The 17,518-nt window shown below is 44.1% G+C and overlaps 1 protein-coding gene across 14 annotated transcripts in view; it reads left to right on the top strand.

Moving 5' to 3' along the window:
- Window positions 1–6,223: 6,223 nt before the first annotated feature.
- Window positions 6,224–17,518, top strand: part of TPM1 (tropomyosin 1) — a 54,609-nt gene continuing 43,314 nt past the window's right edge. For 5 of the 14 annotated variants that reach the window (XM_030188373.1, XM_030188391.1, XM_030188357.1 and 2 more), the window contains exon 1: window positions 10,780–10,926. In XM_030188373.1, the coding sequence (XP_030044233.1) occupies window positions 10,795–10,926 (132 nt within the window). In that variant the 5' untranslated portion in view covers window positions 10,780–10,794. Of the gene's footprint in view, window positions 6,469–7,139; window positions 7,266–7,485; window positions 7,612–10,779; window positions 10,927–17,518 lie in introns of those variants that run through there. The other 9 variants (XM_030188335.1, XM_030188315.1, XM_030188399.1 and 6 more) reach the window with 8 other exon arrangements.

Raw genomic sequence — 17,518 nt, 5'->3', positions numbered from 1 at the left:
GGCTCCAGGGGAGATCCGGGAAATTATAGACCGGTGAGTCTGACGTCGGTGCCGGGGAAAATGGTAGAGGCTATTATTAAAAACAAAATTACAGAGCACATCCGAGGACATGGATTACTGAGACCGAGTCAGCACGGCTTTTGTGTGGGGAAATCTTGCCTGACCAATTTACTTCAATTCTTTGAAGGAGTAAACAAACATGTGGACAAAGGGGAGCCGGTTGATATTGTGTATCTGGATTTTCAAAAGGCATTTGACAAGGTACCTCATGAAAGGCTACAGAGGAAATTGGAGGGTCATGGGATAGGAGGAAATGTCCTATTGTGGATTAAAAACTGGTTGAAGGATAGGAAACAGAGAGTGGGGTTAAATGGGCAGTATTCACAATGGAGAAGGGTAGTTAGTGGGGTTCCTCAGGGGTCTGTGCTAGGACTGCTGCTTTTTAATATACTTATAAATGATTTAGAGATGGGAGTAACTAGCGAGGTAATTAAATTTGCTGATGACACAAAGTTATTCAAAGTCGTTAACTCGCGACACGATTGTGAAAAATTACAAGAGGACCTTACGAGACTGGGCGGCTAAATGGCAGATGACGTTTAATGTGAGCAAGTGCAAGGTGATGCATGTGGGGAAAAAGAACCCGAATTATAGCTACATCATGCAAGGTTCCACGTTAGGAGTTACGGACCAAGAAAGGGATCTGGGTGTCGTCGTCGATAACACACTGAAACCTTCTGCTCAGTGTGCTGCTGCGGCTAGGAAAGCGAATAGAATGTTGGGTATTATTAGGAAAGGTATGGAAAACAGGTGTGAGGATGTTATAATGCCGTTGTATCCAGGGCTGTGCCTAGGGTCTCCGGCGCCCCCCTGCAGTTGGCCCCGCCGGCGCCCCCCCGAAAACGATCGCTACACTACCTGCCCTCTTCTCCCCAGATACTAGGACTAGGGGGCATGTGATTAAACTACAGTGTAGTAAATTTAAAACCAATTGGAGAAAATATTTCTTCACCCAATGTGTAATTAAACTCTGGAATTCATTGCCGGAAAATGTGGTGAAGGCGGTTAGCTTAGCAGAGTTTAAAAAGGGGTTGGACGGTTTCCTAAAGGACAAGTCCATAAACCACTACTAAACGGACTTGGAAAAATCCAAAATCCCAGGAATAACATGTATAGAATGTTTGTACGTTTGGGAAGCTTGCCAGGTGCCCTTGGCCTGGATTGGCCGCTGTCGTGGACAAGATGCTGGGCTCGATGGACCCTTGGTCTTTTCCCAGTATGGCATTACTTATGTACTTATGTACTTATATGCATCTTAACCCAGCCCTTGAGGCACACCCAGCCAGTTGGGTTTTCAGGATATTCACAATGCATATGCATGAGATAGATTTGCATGCACTGCCTCCTTGGTATGCAAATCTATCTCATCTATATTCATTGTGGATATCCTGAAAACCTGACTGACTAGGTGTGCCCCAAGGACTGGGTTCAAAACCACTGATTTATGGTATGTCTGCAGCAGGGATTCTTAACCCAGTCCTTAGATTTTCAGAATATCCACAATGAATGTGGATGAGATAGACTTGCATATAGTAGAGGTAGTGCATGCAAATTTATCTCATGCATATTCATTGTGGGTAACCTGAAAATCTGACCTGCTAGGTATATCCTGAGTACTGGTGGTGGGAGGCGGGGCTGGTGGTTGGGAGGCGGGGATAGTGCTGAGCAGACTTATACGATCTGTGCCAGAGCCGGTGTTGGGAGGCGGGACTGATGGTTGGGAGGCGGGGAAAGTGCTGGGCAGACTTATACAGTCTGTGCCAGAGCCGATGGTGGGAGGCGGGACTGGTGGTTGGGAGGCGGGGATAGTGCTGGGCAGACTTATACGGTCTGTGCCCTGAAGAGGACAGGTACAAATCAAAGTAGGGTATACACAAAAAGTAACACATATGAGTTTATCTTGTTGGGCAGACTGGATGAACCGTGCAGGTCTTTTTCTGCCATCATCTACTATGTTACTATGTTACTATATGGATTGAGAATCTCTGGTCTATGAAGATTGATACATATGTAGTATTTCATCATACCTTATATCATCAGTTTATCTTGTTTGACAGACTGGATGAACCATACAGATATTCGTCTGCCATCATCTACTAGGTTACTACATATTTTCAAAGCACTTAGCCTTCCAAAGTTCCATAGAAACCTATGGAACTTTGGAAGGCTAAGTGCTTTGAAAATATGCCTATGGGGCTCATTTTCAAAAGAGAAAAACATCCAAAAAGTGTCATAAAGCACTAGTTGGACGTTTTTCTTCTCAAAACGTCCAAATCGGTATTTTCAAAACCTATTTTACAGACGTTTATCTATGCTATTCATCTGCAGTGTGTCCAGATCACAAGGGGGCACGTTAGGGGTGTTTCAAAGGTGGAATTAGGGCGGGCTTAGGGTATGCCTAACACTTGGACATTTTACATTTGTTCCTGGTCAGCCTGGTCTATTTCCCACTTTCTATAACTGCCTTTTGTTTACCGTGTGATCTCAGCGTTCCTCTGCCTAGGCGGATTTTCACTTTCTGCCCATGCCATGCCCCCTGACAGAAAAATTCAGTAGCATACAGTTTGCCATGTGGAAACAGGCAAATTACTGCAAAATCCCTTAATGTGGTCAAGCAGTAGCCTGTTTCTGTGAGTTAACCGGGTTAAGTGCTTAATGCTCTTTAACAGAAGGGTCCCATTGACTTTTAAGAGAGCTCCTCCCTTTCACCTTAAAATTAAATTATAGATATATGGACAATTTCAATTTTAAGCTTTAACCCCTGGATTCTATATAGCGTGACTTAAGTTGCACGTGCAAATACACCACTTAGTTAACAAGCCAATCAGTGCTGATAATTGCCAATTAAGCAATTATTAACTAATTGGCATTAATTAGAATTTATGAGCACAATTGTAAGCGCATTCTGTAACGTGATTCACATAAATTCGAAGTCACATAGGTAAAAGGGGGCATGGCCATGTGAGTGGAATGGGTGGAACGTGGGAGTTTCACAAATCTATGCACGTTGTTATAGAATACACCTGGTCAGCGCCTAATTTAGGTATCAGCATTTATACCAAGGTTTACTTGGCATAACTGCACACAACTAAATTTAGTTGCGCGGATGGGTGCATGGTATATTCTATAATCTGCATATAAATTTAGGCTTATTCTCAGTGCGTTTTTGCTAGCAAAAAAGGTTCCGGTACTCAAATGCTAGGCCACCTTTCAAGGGTGGGGTAATCACTGAGGGATCCATCCCACAATAGCCAGGCCCCCTGCAACCAGTCACAGAGCCTATGACAAGGCAAAGCCTGAGCTCTTTCATTAAAACTTGGGGTCCATGGGTCAATTTTTCGCAGACAATGGAAAAGGTGCCGGTACTCAGTACCCCCAAGTACCCCCTCAAAAAAAGCCTTGCTTATTCTATAAAGTATGCATACTTTATAGAATATGCCTTAGGCATATTTTTTTTCCATATGGATTTTTCAGGCACCATACATAGAATCTAGTCCTCAATGTTTAATCCCACCACCTTTAACCTGCTTAGTTTAGTTCTTCCCAGTCATGACCTCACTCAGAGCTTCTTGTTTTGTCTGTCTTGTTTAACTAGCTCCTAAGCTCTGTGTCTCTTAAATATCTCTGTAAAGCACCTGAATGTCTTATAACACTACATATATAGTTAAAAAATAATAATGAAGACATAGAATTGCAAGAATACAAGTAATGAGTCAGGGAATGGTAAAGAGACATCTAAAACTGGATCTACTTATTTAAGGCCAGCCATTTCCTCCTGCTCCTTTGGCTGGATTAACCTATCAGGGCTTTGGATATGTCCAGTGAGCTGGTGCTCTGGAGATTATATAGCTACAGTCAGTGTCTTTTACTCTTTCTGACCCAATGGAGGTTGAGAATGATACAAAAGGGGATGAAAACATCTGTCTGTCTAGGGACAACTCTCCAAAAATTTAACAGCAAGGGACAAAACTTTGCACGGCAGACAATCTAGTAAAAAGACACATCAAGTTCAAAAATGAACAAAATTGGACCAGAGATTCAACAGACATAAGATCCCCCCCCCCCCCCCAAAAAAAATGGCCAGTCTGGGGTTCAATAACTCTCTGAAAATTTAACGAAATGGGATAAAATTTGGCATGTGGAAAAAAAAATGGTAAAGAAACACACTTAGTTTGAAAATGGGCCATAACAGTGTTCCAGAGAAAATACAGCCCCCCCCCCAAAAAAAATAATCACCCAGTGCATGTCTATGGGAGGAGTTCCAGCTTCTGTAGTGAGAAAATTACATAGAGTGCACAGCAATTAGGAAATTCCTCCTTTCAAACTGCCTCTCCCTATTCTCTATTCTCCCAACCCCCAAACTACCCAACCCAAAAAACTGCCTCAGCTCAAAAAATACCCCTCTGCAACTGCCCCTACCACCCCACAAACTGCCTACTCCCAAAAACTACCTCCTGAAACTTGCCCAGAATCCCTCAAGCTGCTCCCTGCAACTTTACCACTATCCCACAAACTGCCCCCACTAATGTTGTATTATTCTGAAAATCTACCCCCACAACTGCCCAACACCCAAAAATATGCCTGTAATTGCCCTTCCACTCCACAAGCTGCCCCACACCCAAAATAAATACCACCCTGTAACTGCCCCACCACCCTGCAAACTCCACTACCCACAAAACATACCCTCCCACAACTGCACCACCATCTCACAAACTGCCCCTACCACCATAAATAAGCTTGCACATCTGTTCTACCTCCCCACTAACTGGTCCACATCTAGATATTCTCCTGCTAGCTTCCACTACCCACCTGAAATACAAAATGGATGTTTTAGGAAAAGGCATATCCAAAGATCAGGGACACTTTGGGAGTCAAGGGGTATGGGGAGCATGAGGGGTAGATCAGAGGGCCTAGGTCACCATTGATCTTTGGGTCATGTTTGCTCCTGGAGCAAAGGGGGTCATCTGAGGTGAAGGACCAACACTTCACCTCAGATGACCCCCTTTGCTCCAGGAGCTGCATCTTTACATAGGTCTTCAGGTAGCATAAAGATTCAGCGCTAAAACTGTAGTGTAGGGCAGTTGTCTACATTGGAAGCAATTTAATATCAGCGGTCTGATATTTGTTTTGCATACAACGAGATTGTACACTGATTTTCCCATACTCTTTCTTCCTACATTGGCAATAAGATTAATGCAGGAAAAAAATAGCGTTAACCGCTGTAACAACCGGTAAGGTAGGAAGGAGGAGGAGGAGGCAAGAAGGGCAATAGGGCATTTGACCCCACCCCCGGGATTTCTTAGCCATCAGCTGCTGCCGGCTACGCCATCCCCGATCTCCCATCCTGTCACTACCTGCGCCATGGAAAGCTCCGTTGGGTAATGCAAACAATTATTTTGCCCCCCTCCTCCTGGGAAAAATTCTCCCCTACTATGGCTGAGCTTTAGCTCATCGGCCCCAAATGCTGATGCTCAACTCCAAAAAAGAAGTTCTTTCCGAAGTGGAAGTAATCAGAGGCTCAACTAAAGCCAATCACAGTTGGTCACAAAACATTAGCCCTTAGAGTACACAGGCACGTGTTCACTTTCCCGCAGTTCCGCTAAAAGGTTTTTTCCGATTCACCCCGTCACCACATCTTCCCGTGATATCGTTTGCGTGAACCTAGTGCCGGCATGGTGACAAGGTCTAGCGTTCCGAAGTTTGCGCTGGTTTCACGTGCAAGCGCAATTATTCTCTCCGCCTCAAGGATATCCCTTTCCTTTAAGGATCACCTTTTCAGCTGCCGGATTTCAGTTCCTCGAGACAATGATGGATAATCTCTCTTCCTAGGAGCATCCAAAACAGTATTTTCTGTGTTGACCCCCCCCCCCCCTCCCCTTTTCTCTCTTCTTTTGAATTACTTTTTAAGCGCGGCAAACCTTCCTGAACTTATAGATTTAGAAATAGGAACACAGTACTCTCCTTGCCTACCAGCCCCCATATATAGTCATATCCACGGTCAAATGTTAAGGCAACAGCGAATCGCCGAGCAGATCCATAAAGAAGCCGAAGCGGAGGGGCTAAGGACCGAGAGGGGAGGTGGGGGAAGCGCTTCCAAAAAAGTATTGGATTTCCTAAGGAATGTCTTCACCCCCTCCTGCGCCGGTACATAACTGTGAGCCTCGGGCTGCAGGGAGCCTGCACTTCAGCTTTGCGTCCAGGCCCTGTCGCTGCAGCTCCTCGCTGTCCCAACACCAAGGCTTTCTCTCCGGCTACCGTGTGCGGACTCAGGTCCCCTAATCCCAGCCAGCCACCATGGATGCCATCAAGAAGAAGATGCAGATGCTGAAACTCGACAAGGAAAATGCTATGGACAGAGCTGAGCAAGCTGAAGCAGACAAGAAGGCAGCAGAGGACAGAAGCAAACAGGTCTGCCTTTAAACTAATAGCTAACGCCTCCCCATCCCCATTTACTCCCCCCTATACCCAGCATACAAGGGATCCGTGCCTCCCCCCCCCCCCCTTTCTTCACCGCCGGATCTGTTTGTACTCAGGACCCGAAATCTATCCCAGCCTGGGATTATGACAAAGAACTAAGAAATTCTACACCCATGTAAACTGAAGAACCATAAAAAGCTACAATGAAACTACTACTACGTGGAAATATATTGTTATTATCCACAAAGAAACACATTTAATATAACAATAAATAGTGGTATAATCATTAGTCAGAAAATGGCTCAAATGAAATGGGGGGGGGGGAGGTGTTGAAATGGTGTTTTGGTTGCTTTTCTTTTTATATTTTATGAAAGTAATTAAAAAAAGTAAAGAACATCTGTAAAGTACATACAGAACAAAAAGGGAGGGGGAGGGGAGAAAATGTCATTTTTTTTTTCAGTGACAGAACTGTAATTTAGTGTAATTGGGGAAAATGCATGTTGTTCAGTGTTAGTTTTTCTTGACAGAAAAATCATCGGATGGTGCAGATGAGACTGGTACAACAGGGTTTGAAAGAAACTGCAAATGAGAGACAACTTAAAGAAACGTGTATTTTCTCTTCTTTTTTTTTTTTTGCCTTTAAATGATGTGAACACGAATAGTTAGAGGAGGAAATTGTGCAAACGGAAAAACAATTGCGTATTGCAGAGGATGAAAGGGATAGAGTGCTGGAGGAGCACCACAAGGCAGAGGACAGTCTCCTCTCGGCAGAGGAGAAAGCTACTAAGGTATCTGCGATCCATGCCTGCTTGGACAGCCACACCGCCTAACTTCCTTTCTCTTTCTCTCTCTCTCTCTCTCTCTCTCTCCTGTTCCCTCTCTCCCTCCCTGTTCTTGTTCTGCTTCTCTGTCTGTTCCTGTGCACCCTTGCGCGTTCACGTTGCCTGCTGCCATCCTACACCACCCCTCCCCCCCACTGCCTGTATTGTACCTGGCACCAATTTGCAGCTGGAGGACGAGTTGGTGGCTCTGCAAAAGAAGCTTAAGGGTACTGAAGATGAGCTGGACAAATACTTAGAATCCCTTAAAGATGCCCAGGAGAAGTTGGAAGTGGCTGACAAAAAGGCCACAGACGTAAGTTGAAACACATTAGACAACTTTGCCCTAATCTTCTCCCTCTTACCCACTCCCCAGCACTAATACAGCACACTAGGCTAGACTTTCCAGGAACCTGTTCCCTCCCCTCCCCTCCCCCTTTCCCTGGCGGGTGTACACTGCATCTCTCTGCATGCTTCACCGACCTGGACATAAAGAACCTAGGTTCATTTGAGTTCTCTCAGGCTTTTATCTATATCACCAATCTGGCTATTCCTGTACCGCTATTCTAGTCAAGTCACATTCTCGTACAATTTGTAACATAATACATGTTTTCCTAAATTACTGTATCTTTTTAACTGTATAGTAGTGTTAGCAAGGAAATTGTAATCATATGTAGCTGGTTATTTGAAGTGTTGGACTTAATGAGACATTTTTAGGATACTATGCTCATTGCATGGTTGATATTGGAGTTGTGAAGCCCTACATTACAGTTTGCAGGGAATAATAAATTATCCGCCCAGGAGAAATATAACCCTTACTGGGAGGAGCAAGACGGAAGATGATACTTGCTAGGTCTGCAGTCTGCTGGAGACGAGAGATTCAGAGAACAAGCTGTAGACTTATATATAGCTCAATGCTTTATATGGTATAGTGTGAGTGCTTACCACCCACCTGTTTGCCCCCAGAGAAACGTTAATGAATGTAGCACATACACGTTTTCTCACGCTGAAACAGCCAAAGCTCAGCAAAACGTTTGGGTAGCTTGTAAATGAGTTCAGCTTTCCAGAGCAAACTTGGGACTGTTCACTCATCCTCTATATTCGATTAAAAAATAACGACGCTATTAAATATACTAATGAAAATACTTAGCTAGTTCTATGTGTTATCAGAATACAAACACTTTCAACCCAGAATTCGCCCACAAAAGGCCCAGCCAAGAAATCTAGCACTGATTAGGTATGAGGTTGTACAAAGTGTGTAGATTTAAGCCAAATGTCGCTAGGGGGAAGAAAGAAAGAAAGAAAGAAAGAAAGAAAGAAAGAAAGAAAGAAAACGCCAGGTCTTTTAAAAATACTAGTTTAGGTTTGTCTGTGTGAATGTAGAGTACACTGTATGTGGATATTTAAAAAAACATGGATGCTTCCTCTAGTCTAGTGGAAGGTTTATTTATATGTGTTAAGAGAACCACATATAGATCCGGAGGAGATATTCCTTTTAAGGAAAAGTATGCTGAGTATTTAGAAATAGGTCACCCAAGTTTCGGCACAGTAGATGAAGGAAAGCTACTAGATCTCTTTGTAAGAGATGAACAGGCATGATGGCCACACGGCCTGACGGGGTCGCTTTCTCCAAGAGAAATTTGCATTATAAAAAGTTGAATGTATTTTTCTCAATACAAATTTTTGCCTTGCTATTGATTTCTAGAAGTCGGAATTAAATGTAAAATTTTATGGGTTTTTTTTTTCAAACGTTTAGATCTCAAAGTGTTTAGTAAGACCTTGAAAGGCACGTACACAAGCGTCCTTAGAAAAGGCGTCTTCTCACATCAATATTCACCTTTATAATGAAAGATGACCAGCATTGTGCTAATATTGCCTCCTTCCAGAGGTGCCAGCCAGTCAGCCACCTTCCTTCAAACACTGAGGGTTGAAAATGTCTCCACTATGTTCAGGAAGGGGCAATATGTGTTGTTTAGTTCCTCCCCCCCCCCCCCCAATCATTTTCTACTATGCCTATTGTATTAAAATCTATGAAGGATCAGCTTCATTTGCCAGTTAATTTTAAAGTCTTCTTGTAAAGTAGTAAAGGACATACTTACCGTTTCTGATCTCTGAATTTACAATTTTACCTTTTTTTTAATGCATCAACCCAAACTTCAATTTTCCTTATTTTGAATGATTTAAAAAATAATAATTTCCGTAGATATGGGGGGAGGGAAGAACAGTGTAATTGAGGTTCAAATTTTGCCTTTTACATAGTAACATAGTAGATGATGCCAGAAAAAGACCTGCACGTCCATCCAGTCTGCCCAACAAGATCCTATATAATAATTCTCACCTCCAACGTTCTGACTTGCTGCCTGGGACCGTGGCTCATTCCGAGTTGGTCTGCTTGGTTCTGTAGATCAGGCTGACATCACCGTAGCTATTATGATGTCAACTTCAGAACCCGGGGGGGGGGGGGGACATGCCTCACAGCTGGGGAGAGAGGAGGGTCGCTGGACATGGGTGGCTGCAGGGGGGGCAGGGGAGAGAGGAGGGTCGCTGGCCATGGGTGGCAGGAGTGAGGGCAGGGGAGAGAGGAGATTCACTGGACATGGTTGCTGCAGTGGGCACAGGGGGAGAGGAGGGTCACTGGACATGGGTGGCTGCAGGGGAGCAGAGGAAAACCTTGCTAGCACTCTTTCATGTGTGTCAGAAACGGCTTTTTCTAGAAAACTCATATGTGCTACTTTTTGTGTATACCTGACCTTGATTTATCTGCCATTTTCAGGGCACAGACCGGAGTCTGCCCAGCACTAGCCCTGCTGGTGCATTTTCAAATGCATCAGCATATTAGGATTAATACGTTTCATGTATCAAAATGAAAAAAGTCACTGTGTGATGGAAATGAGTTTTTAAAAAGGGGAAATCACTTGCCCATCCCATCACTTGAGAAACTTCTCCCCCCCCCCCCCCCAGTTGTCTGATATACTAAAGGAAAAATTAACTTTTTTTTATTTGTATCGTTCTGATTAACCGCGGTCGTCATTATACTACCATTCAAAAATGTGTTCTTTAAATGTCCCACCAGACTAATAATGAAAACTTCATCCAGCTAGTCCCCCTTGCAGGCAGCAGCTGGCGGACGATTATTATTTTTCTTTTGGCAGCCCATGCCCAGGACTGCCTGCAGGTGGCAGTGCAGCATCCCCCACCACCACACCCACCTAGCTCCGGAATGCGCATCCACGTTAACAGTACACCTAGGTGTGGCCTTTCTTTAGTAATAACATTTTTTTAAAACGGGAAACACTGATCTGTTCGATCTCGGGCTCCGTTTTTTGTTCTGCAAAGCCAGCGGCTGCAGTGTCCCGATCCTGCAGTCCGGACTCCGAGCACGATGCTACTCGGCGGGGCGGGCGCTACAAGACGACTTGGCGAGCCGAGGCTATGAAAGGCGTGATACTTCCGCTTCCAGGCGACGTGCACGGGTGGAGACGCGCGCGCTCTGAAAACCATGGCAGGCTTGACCTCCTTGGAGGCTGTGAAGAGGAAAATTAAGAGTTTGCAGGATGAAGTGGACCACGCCGAGCAGCGGGGCGAGCGGCTGCAGAGGGAGCTGGAGCAGGAGAGGAAGTGCAGGGAAACTGTAAGGACCAGTTCGATTCTCCAGCGTTCAGAGCCGGGAGGAGCGTTTTCTTGGGCCGCAGTTTGCTGATGGGGGCAGCAGGTGTTCCCCTGAGCTGTGTGCCTTACCGTGCACGCGCCCACTAGTACCTGGTGGTGGTAGTTTTTGTAACAATCTCGTAGGCTGTTTTATCTTTAGCGAGTTGTATGTAAGAACGTCTGTGGGGTGGTAACACCTGCATGGGTTTTTGTTCTGAATGCGCTCCTCTTGCATGTTGAGTTGCCATGAGCCTGATCGTGTTCATTCAGTGATCTGATAGTAGCTAAGAAAAGTAGCAGCCTGACAGTTGAGATTATCGCGTTCCAGATTTTGGACGTGCTGATGTGCAGGATCGGATATGAAAGGTTTTAATCCCAGATTTAATTCTTAAGGTTTCATTGTTATAATTGCGATTCATAATGGAAACTGAATGTAGGATTTTTATAAATGTAGTTTTTCCTATGGGAATGTAGGAGCCATGTGCAGAGATTTCACTGTCGTGCTGCTTCATTTGCATAAATCAGTTGGGGACTGAAAAGCAGTGACCTAGCGCTATGTGCAAAAAAACATAAGTACTCATATACAGGGCCTTCTGGCCTTGCTTAGAATGAGAACAAATAATTATCCAAGCGAAGAGCGGTCAGGGAGCTTTTCCTATTACTAGAGTGCCTTATGCACACGGAGGGTGAGTTAATTTTTCGTTGTTTCAAGAATTTCTATGTTTTCAGCTCTGTTAAAGAAACCACCTTAGACTCCTGTGCTTTCACCATTTTCTGCGTTTCCCTTTAGTGTAGATCCAGAGGATGCAGTCTGAAAGTCTGCCAACCCCAGGGGCGGAGGAGTTATCCCTGTTCCCTTAGGAAACTTTTCTAGTTTGTCCTAGAAAACTTTGAGAGTAGGCCTGGCTTTTGTCTGCTTTTGGCCTGACATTTTCCTCCTCTTGCATTTCCAACCTCTTCTGACGTGGGGCCGATATGCAGCCTCCTGAGACTTTTTGATTGCACAGTGATTATTTTACTTCTTATTTCATATCTCCAACTCACTTTGTGCAGTAGTTGCGATGAGACTTGCATCCAAAAGCATTCTGAGCGTTTTGTGAATATATTCTTTTCTCAATAGGACACCTCACTTCTTTCTACATAGTGTAGTAGAAATTACCAAGTTCCTTTTAAACAGAAATTAACACAATTTCATTATGCCTTTTTTTGGGGATACTTTGAAAACTAGTGGCTAAAGGATCTCTGTAATCAGTCTGCAACAGTTGTATCTGGCAGTCCTGACTGCACATCATCCTGTGATCAGACCTGTCAGAAGGACAGATGGGAGGAAAGCAAATCAAGGTTTGTTCCCCCCTCCCCCCTTTCTGGTATTAATCCTATTTTGCATTGTGCAAAATATTATCAAAGGATGCTCTCCAGTAGACACCAAGGAGTGGGGGGGGGGGGGGATGTCTTAGTCCACTTTTTTTGGCCCAAACCTTCATATTGTATGTATGTTAAGCTGAGAGAGTTCACCTTAGCTGTAATGTCGCTGCCCTATTCATTTTTTGCCCCGTCAACTAATGTTAAAAAGCAGCTAATAAAGCACATTGTCCTTATCCTTCAGTCTATTAACTTCTCTCCAAGTTGATGTTTGATGGTCTTGTTGAGGTACAGCAGTGGTGGGGCCACAGGGGCCTGGGCCCCCCAAGATTTGCTCTGGGCCCCTGGTTGGCTAGCAGGGGTCCCCAACTTCTCCAGCTGAAGACTTTGTTCAGTGCTGGTCTGCGGCAGCGCCACCACATTGCCTGCCCTGCTCTCTCTTCCCCTCATGTCAGGCACGCTCCTTTTAGTGAAATCGAACATACTGAAACTAACAGGAGCATGCCAGACTTGAGAAGAAGAGCAGGGCAGGCAATGCGACAGCTCCGCTGCAGACCAGTGCTGGGTGAAGACCAGCGAGACCTGAAGTGGTCCACAACCTTGTGAACTGACCATCTGAAGAAAGTACCTGTTGGTTCAGCTCTACCGGCCAGAGAGACTGTAATCCTGCATGCTGCAGAGAACCTGTGTTGTTTCCTGAGACGGGGACTCGCTGTGGAAAACAGCTGGAGTCTAAAGGGAAAAACCTGCGTCCACTTCATCTGAGAGACCACCTAGAGTCGGCTCGGTGAGGATTGCAGAGATGTATTTCCTATAGTCGGGGATTAGCTAGTGGGTTCTTACCTCAGCAAAGGCGTGTGGTGGTGCTTCAGCTGGCGGGGGTTGGGGAGGCAGCGGGGCGGCAGCAGGGTGGTGACCAAAATGTGCCCCCCACCTTGGGCTCTGCCCCCCCCCACCTCAAGGTCTAGCTACGCCCCTCAGTTACAGTGCTGTTCTGTTGTACAGTCGAGCCTTCCAGTTGGTTGCTGTAACTGGGAAGATTACATGGAGTGTTGTCAGGTGTACATGATATTTAGCTCTCTGCCTTTTCACAGTCTGAACCTTTCTTGATTTTACTCTGCTGTTTTTGTGAATTTATAATCCTGCTTTTTATGTAATTTGAGAAGACCAAAAGTTAGGGGGGGGACAGACTGTCAGGTGATAAGTGTGAACATCAATTAGGGTGGAAATTGTGTTTTTCATTTTTATTATTTTATAATAGTGCACAGTGTTAAAAAAAAAAAAAAAAGCCAGTTCTGTGGGTGAAGACTCTTCACTGTGCCCAGGGAGGGATAAGTTGAATAAACCCAACTAAGCATTTTGAAAAGTTGGCTACTATGAAATAGTAGAAAATAAAATATAAAAATGCACGTCCTTAAAATCTATAAATAAGTGAAAGCATTCAAGATGGCCATGGACTATGTAGTCTTACTATTTTTCTGTAGCTAGTTTCTCAGCAGTGGAGACAGGTCCATAAGTCTTGGACAGCTTCTATTACTCGTTGGTTGTGCCCACTGACAAAACATGGCCAGCAGTGGTCCTTATGGCACTTAAGAGAGCTGTTATTTGGGGTTGCAGCAGGTATTAAGTTCACAGAAAAGCATTCCTCAAACAATTTTTTTTTTAAGAACAGTAAATGCCATTTTGCAATGTACATTCCTTGGGTGATAATGTGCTTAATGGTTAGGGATTTTAGCCTTGGTTCAGACTTCTCAGCAATGCAGAAAGATTTTTTTGGCAGGAAATTCCAACTCCAGCTGACCACATTGTCTGGCTGTTAATTGAATTGGCTTGGATCGGAATGCTAAGACAAGCATCCGATATCCTGATTGGCTAGGTGAATCCTATGTACTTGGAAAGTGGAGGATAGAAACTTAAAAAAATTTCATGTCTGGACAGCAAAGCTTTACTTTGAAGCAGAAACATTTTAAAAGAATACCTTTTGTATCAGTAGCAGTTATCCTCTGTTTCCTTAATTATGGCCCATGGCAAACTTCTTCCCTATATCTATTTATTCACACAGGAAAATATGTGCATATAAAACTTTTTGGCTATATGTTATTTCTTTATAAAATTCTCCTGAATACTAATTGAAAGTACTCATGTTTTCAGTGTACTTTGCTATATCTGTGTTCATGATTATACCCTGTCTGAAGGTCACACGCTTTCTCACCTTGCTACGTTGTCCCAGTTCAGACCTGGTCATAAACGTGCGTCTTGGCTGGCTTTTTTTTTTTTTTTTTTTTTTAAATATGATCAGAGTTTTATAGGCTTAAAAATTCCTCTCAGTTCTATGATTTCATTGCAATAAAAAGGGCCCGATGTGAAGGATTTTGTTTCACTGCTTCTGTGGAAGTACTAAAAAAAGTTAAATCTTGGTGCCTTTGCACTATGTGCATAAAAAGCCTGCTCTCTGTACAAGTGTGTGCATGACTGTTCTGGGCTGGCAATCCTGCAGAGGGTAGTGTTTATCTCTCCGCAGTGGGGAGTGTCCTTCAATGTCAGCAGGTTTTTCCTTTTGTTGCCATATAAGGGCAGGAGTCCTGTTTGCACAGTGACTTGGGCCTTGTAAGGGTAGCTGGGTAAAACCTCAGACTTGCTAGTCATCAAACAGGAAATAACCTGACCTGGAACTATTCTGGTTTTTCTAGTATGCACACTAGCATTTCAGAGATCTCTCTCCTCCCCATTACAAAATAACCACACAAAGTTACATTTATCATTATCACTGAAGATGGTTATCTTCATTTAAAAAAAATACTAAATGAAACTTCAGCTTTAATAATGAAAGAGGGCATTTTAGTTTATGCACTAGACATCTGGCTTTAATCAGCTTCCAGAAAAGCCTGAGAATTTTCCGTTCCTGCCTGCTGGAATGAATGTGGATAGGGAAAACTTTCATCTGCCCTCACTTTTACAAATATGGCTATAGTGGAACATTAAAGCTGCAAAAACTTTGTGTGTAGAAGGGAAAAGGATTTTGATTTAGCTCTCACTTTTTTCATCTGTATCTCAAGGTGTTACATTCATGTACACTTGAGAGCTTGCAATCTTAGAGGCTGATACAGTTGTTGGCATGCGTGATGTCTGCATGCAATTTTATCGGTACATGATAGAAAGAGGTATTTTCCTCAGAAGACAACTTTGAGTGAATCCATGCATAGGATACTGGCATGCTGCATATTAAAATGAATGTTATTAAAGCTGATACCTATTTGGCTTCAGTACATAGAAAGTGCGCAGATGACTTTTAGGCTGAGCACAGGGCAGGAACTTTAAGAGAACTGAGGAAGTGCAGAAGGGTTAGTTGGATTTTGTGTAGTACCATCTGTGAGGATTTAATGCTTGTTTTCTTCGTTTTTGCTCCAAACGTCCCCTGATTTCCTCACAGTACCGCCCCCCCCCCCAAAAAAAAAAAAAAAAATCCCACTCGCTCCTATCTCTATACCACCATTTTCCAAAATGGCAATGCCTGAACCCCACATGGGGTCACTTTGCCACATAAGGGAATTTTCCCCTTATTTGGTAGTCTCCACCCAGGCTATCAGTTAAGGGAAAAATTCAGTTACTTGGCAGACTGACCTTGCACAATGTGTGCCATGATGCACCATGCAAGATCAGGCACTACCATTTTGGAATATAATACAGAAGTAGGTCTAGTGAGTGGGCATTGCTTTTGCCTCTTCAAGGTGTGTGGGAGGGGCTTGAGGGGTTGTAGTGGGAGGGAGGTCCACTAGACTATCGGGGATATTTTTGGGTGTTGTTGGGGGTTGGAACAGGGTAGATGGGACTTGGGGAGGGTCCTTTCTGGAGTGAGGGATCAGGGAATTTGGGGGGGGGGGTGACCCCTTGCACAGCAGTTGACTTTTTAATGCCTCCCTTCAGCTTGTAATCCAAAGTGATTTGTTTTGCTCTTTAGCAGCAAATACTGTATACGCTGCCATGGTATGTACTGTTTCTCTCTGACAGTGCACACACTTTTTAATGTGGTGGTACTACTACTACTACTACTTAACCTTTCTAGAGCGCTACTAGGGTTACGCAGCACTGTACAGTTTAACAAAAAGGACAGTCCCTGCTCAAAGGAGCTTACAATCTAACGGGCGAAATGTCAAGTTGGGGCAGTCTAGATTTCCTGAATAGAGGTATGGTAGTTAGGTGCCGAAGGCGACATTGAAGAGGTGGACTTTGAGCAAGGATTTGAAGATGGGCAGGGAGGGGGCCTGGCGTATGGGCTCAGGGAGTTTATTCCAGGCATGAGGTGAGGCGAGGCAGAAAGGGTGGAGCCTGGAGTTGGCGGTGGTGGAGAAGGGTACTGAAAAGAGGGATTTGTCTTGAGAGCGGCGGTTATGGGTAGGAACGTAGGGGGAGATGAGGGTAGAGAGGTAAGGAGGGGCTGCAGATCGAGTGCATTTGTAGGTTAAATTCTTTATCATTTTAACATTCATAATATACTTATGAGTGATAATACAACTGAAATTAAACATTCAAATAAAATAAATATACAATCCACAGTATTATTCCTAACTAACGATCACAAGTTAAGGTAATCGATCCAAGACATAGAAATAAATTTCCATACTTAAACATTAAGCACACAAAAAGAATTAAATCAAAAAGAACAGCTTAATTCCGAGCGGCTAACTCTAGTCTGCTATACAGTGTTGCACATGTGACTAACATTTGTAGGTTAATAGGAGAAGCTTGAACTGTATGCGGTACCTGATCGGAAGCCAGTGAAGTGACTTAAGGAGAGGGGTGATATGAGTGTATCGGTTCAGGCGGAAGATAAGACGTGCAGCAGAGTTCTGAAGGGGGGATAGATGGCAAAGTGGGAGGCCAGTGAGGAGTAGGTTGCAGTAGTCAAGGCGAGAGGTAATGAGAGGGTGGATGAGAGTTCGGGTGGTGTGCTCAGAGAGGAAAGGGCAAATTTTGCTAATGTTATAGAGGAAGAAGTGACAGGTCTTGGCTATCTGCTGGATATGCGCAGAGAAGGAGGGAGGAGTTGAAGATGACTCCGAGGTTGTGAGCAGATGAGACACTGGGACGATGAGGGTGTTATCAACTGTGATAGAAAGTGGAGGCAGAAGAGAAGTGGGTTTGGGAGGGAAGACAATAAGCTCGGTCTTCAGTTTCAAGTGGTGGTTGGACATCCAGGCAGCAATGTCGGATAA

Source organism: Microcaecilia unicolor, chromosome 1, assembly GCF_901765095.1.
Source record: "Microcaecilia unicolor chromosome 1, aMicUni1.1, whole genome shotgun sequence".
Lineage (NCBI taxonomy): Eukaryota > Metazoa > Chordata > Amphibia > Gymnophiona > Siphonopidae > Microcaecilia > Microcaecilia unicolor.
Note: the sequence above shows the minus strand (reverse complement) of the source record. Positions and strands in the feature narration are given on the sequence as shown.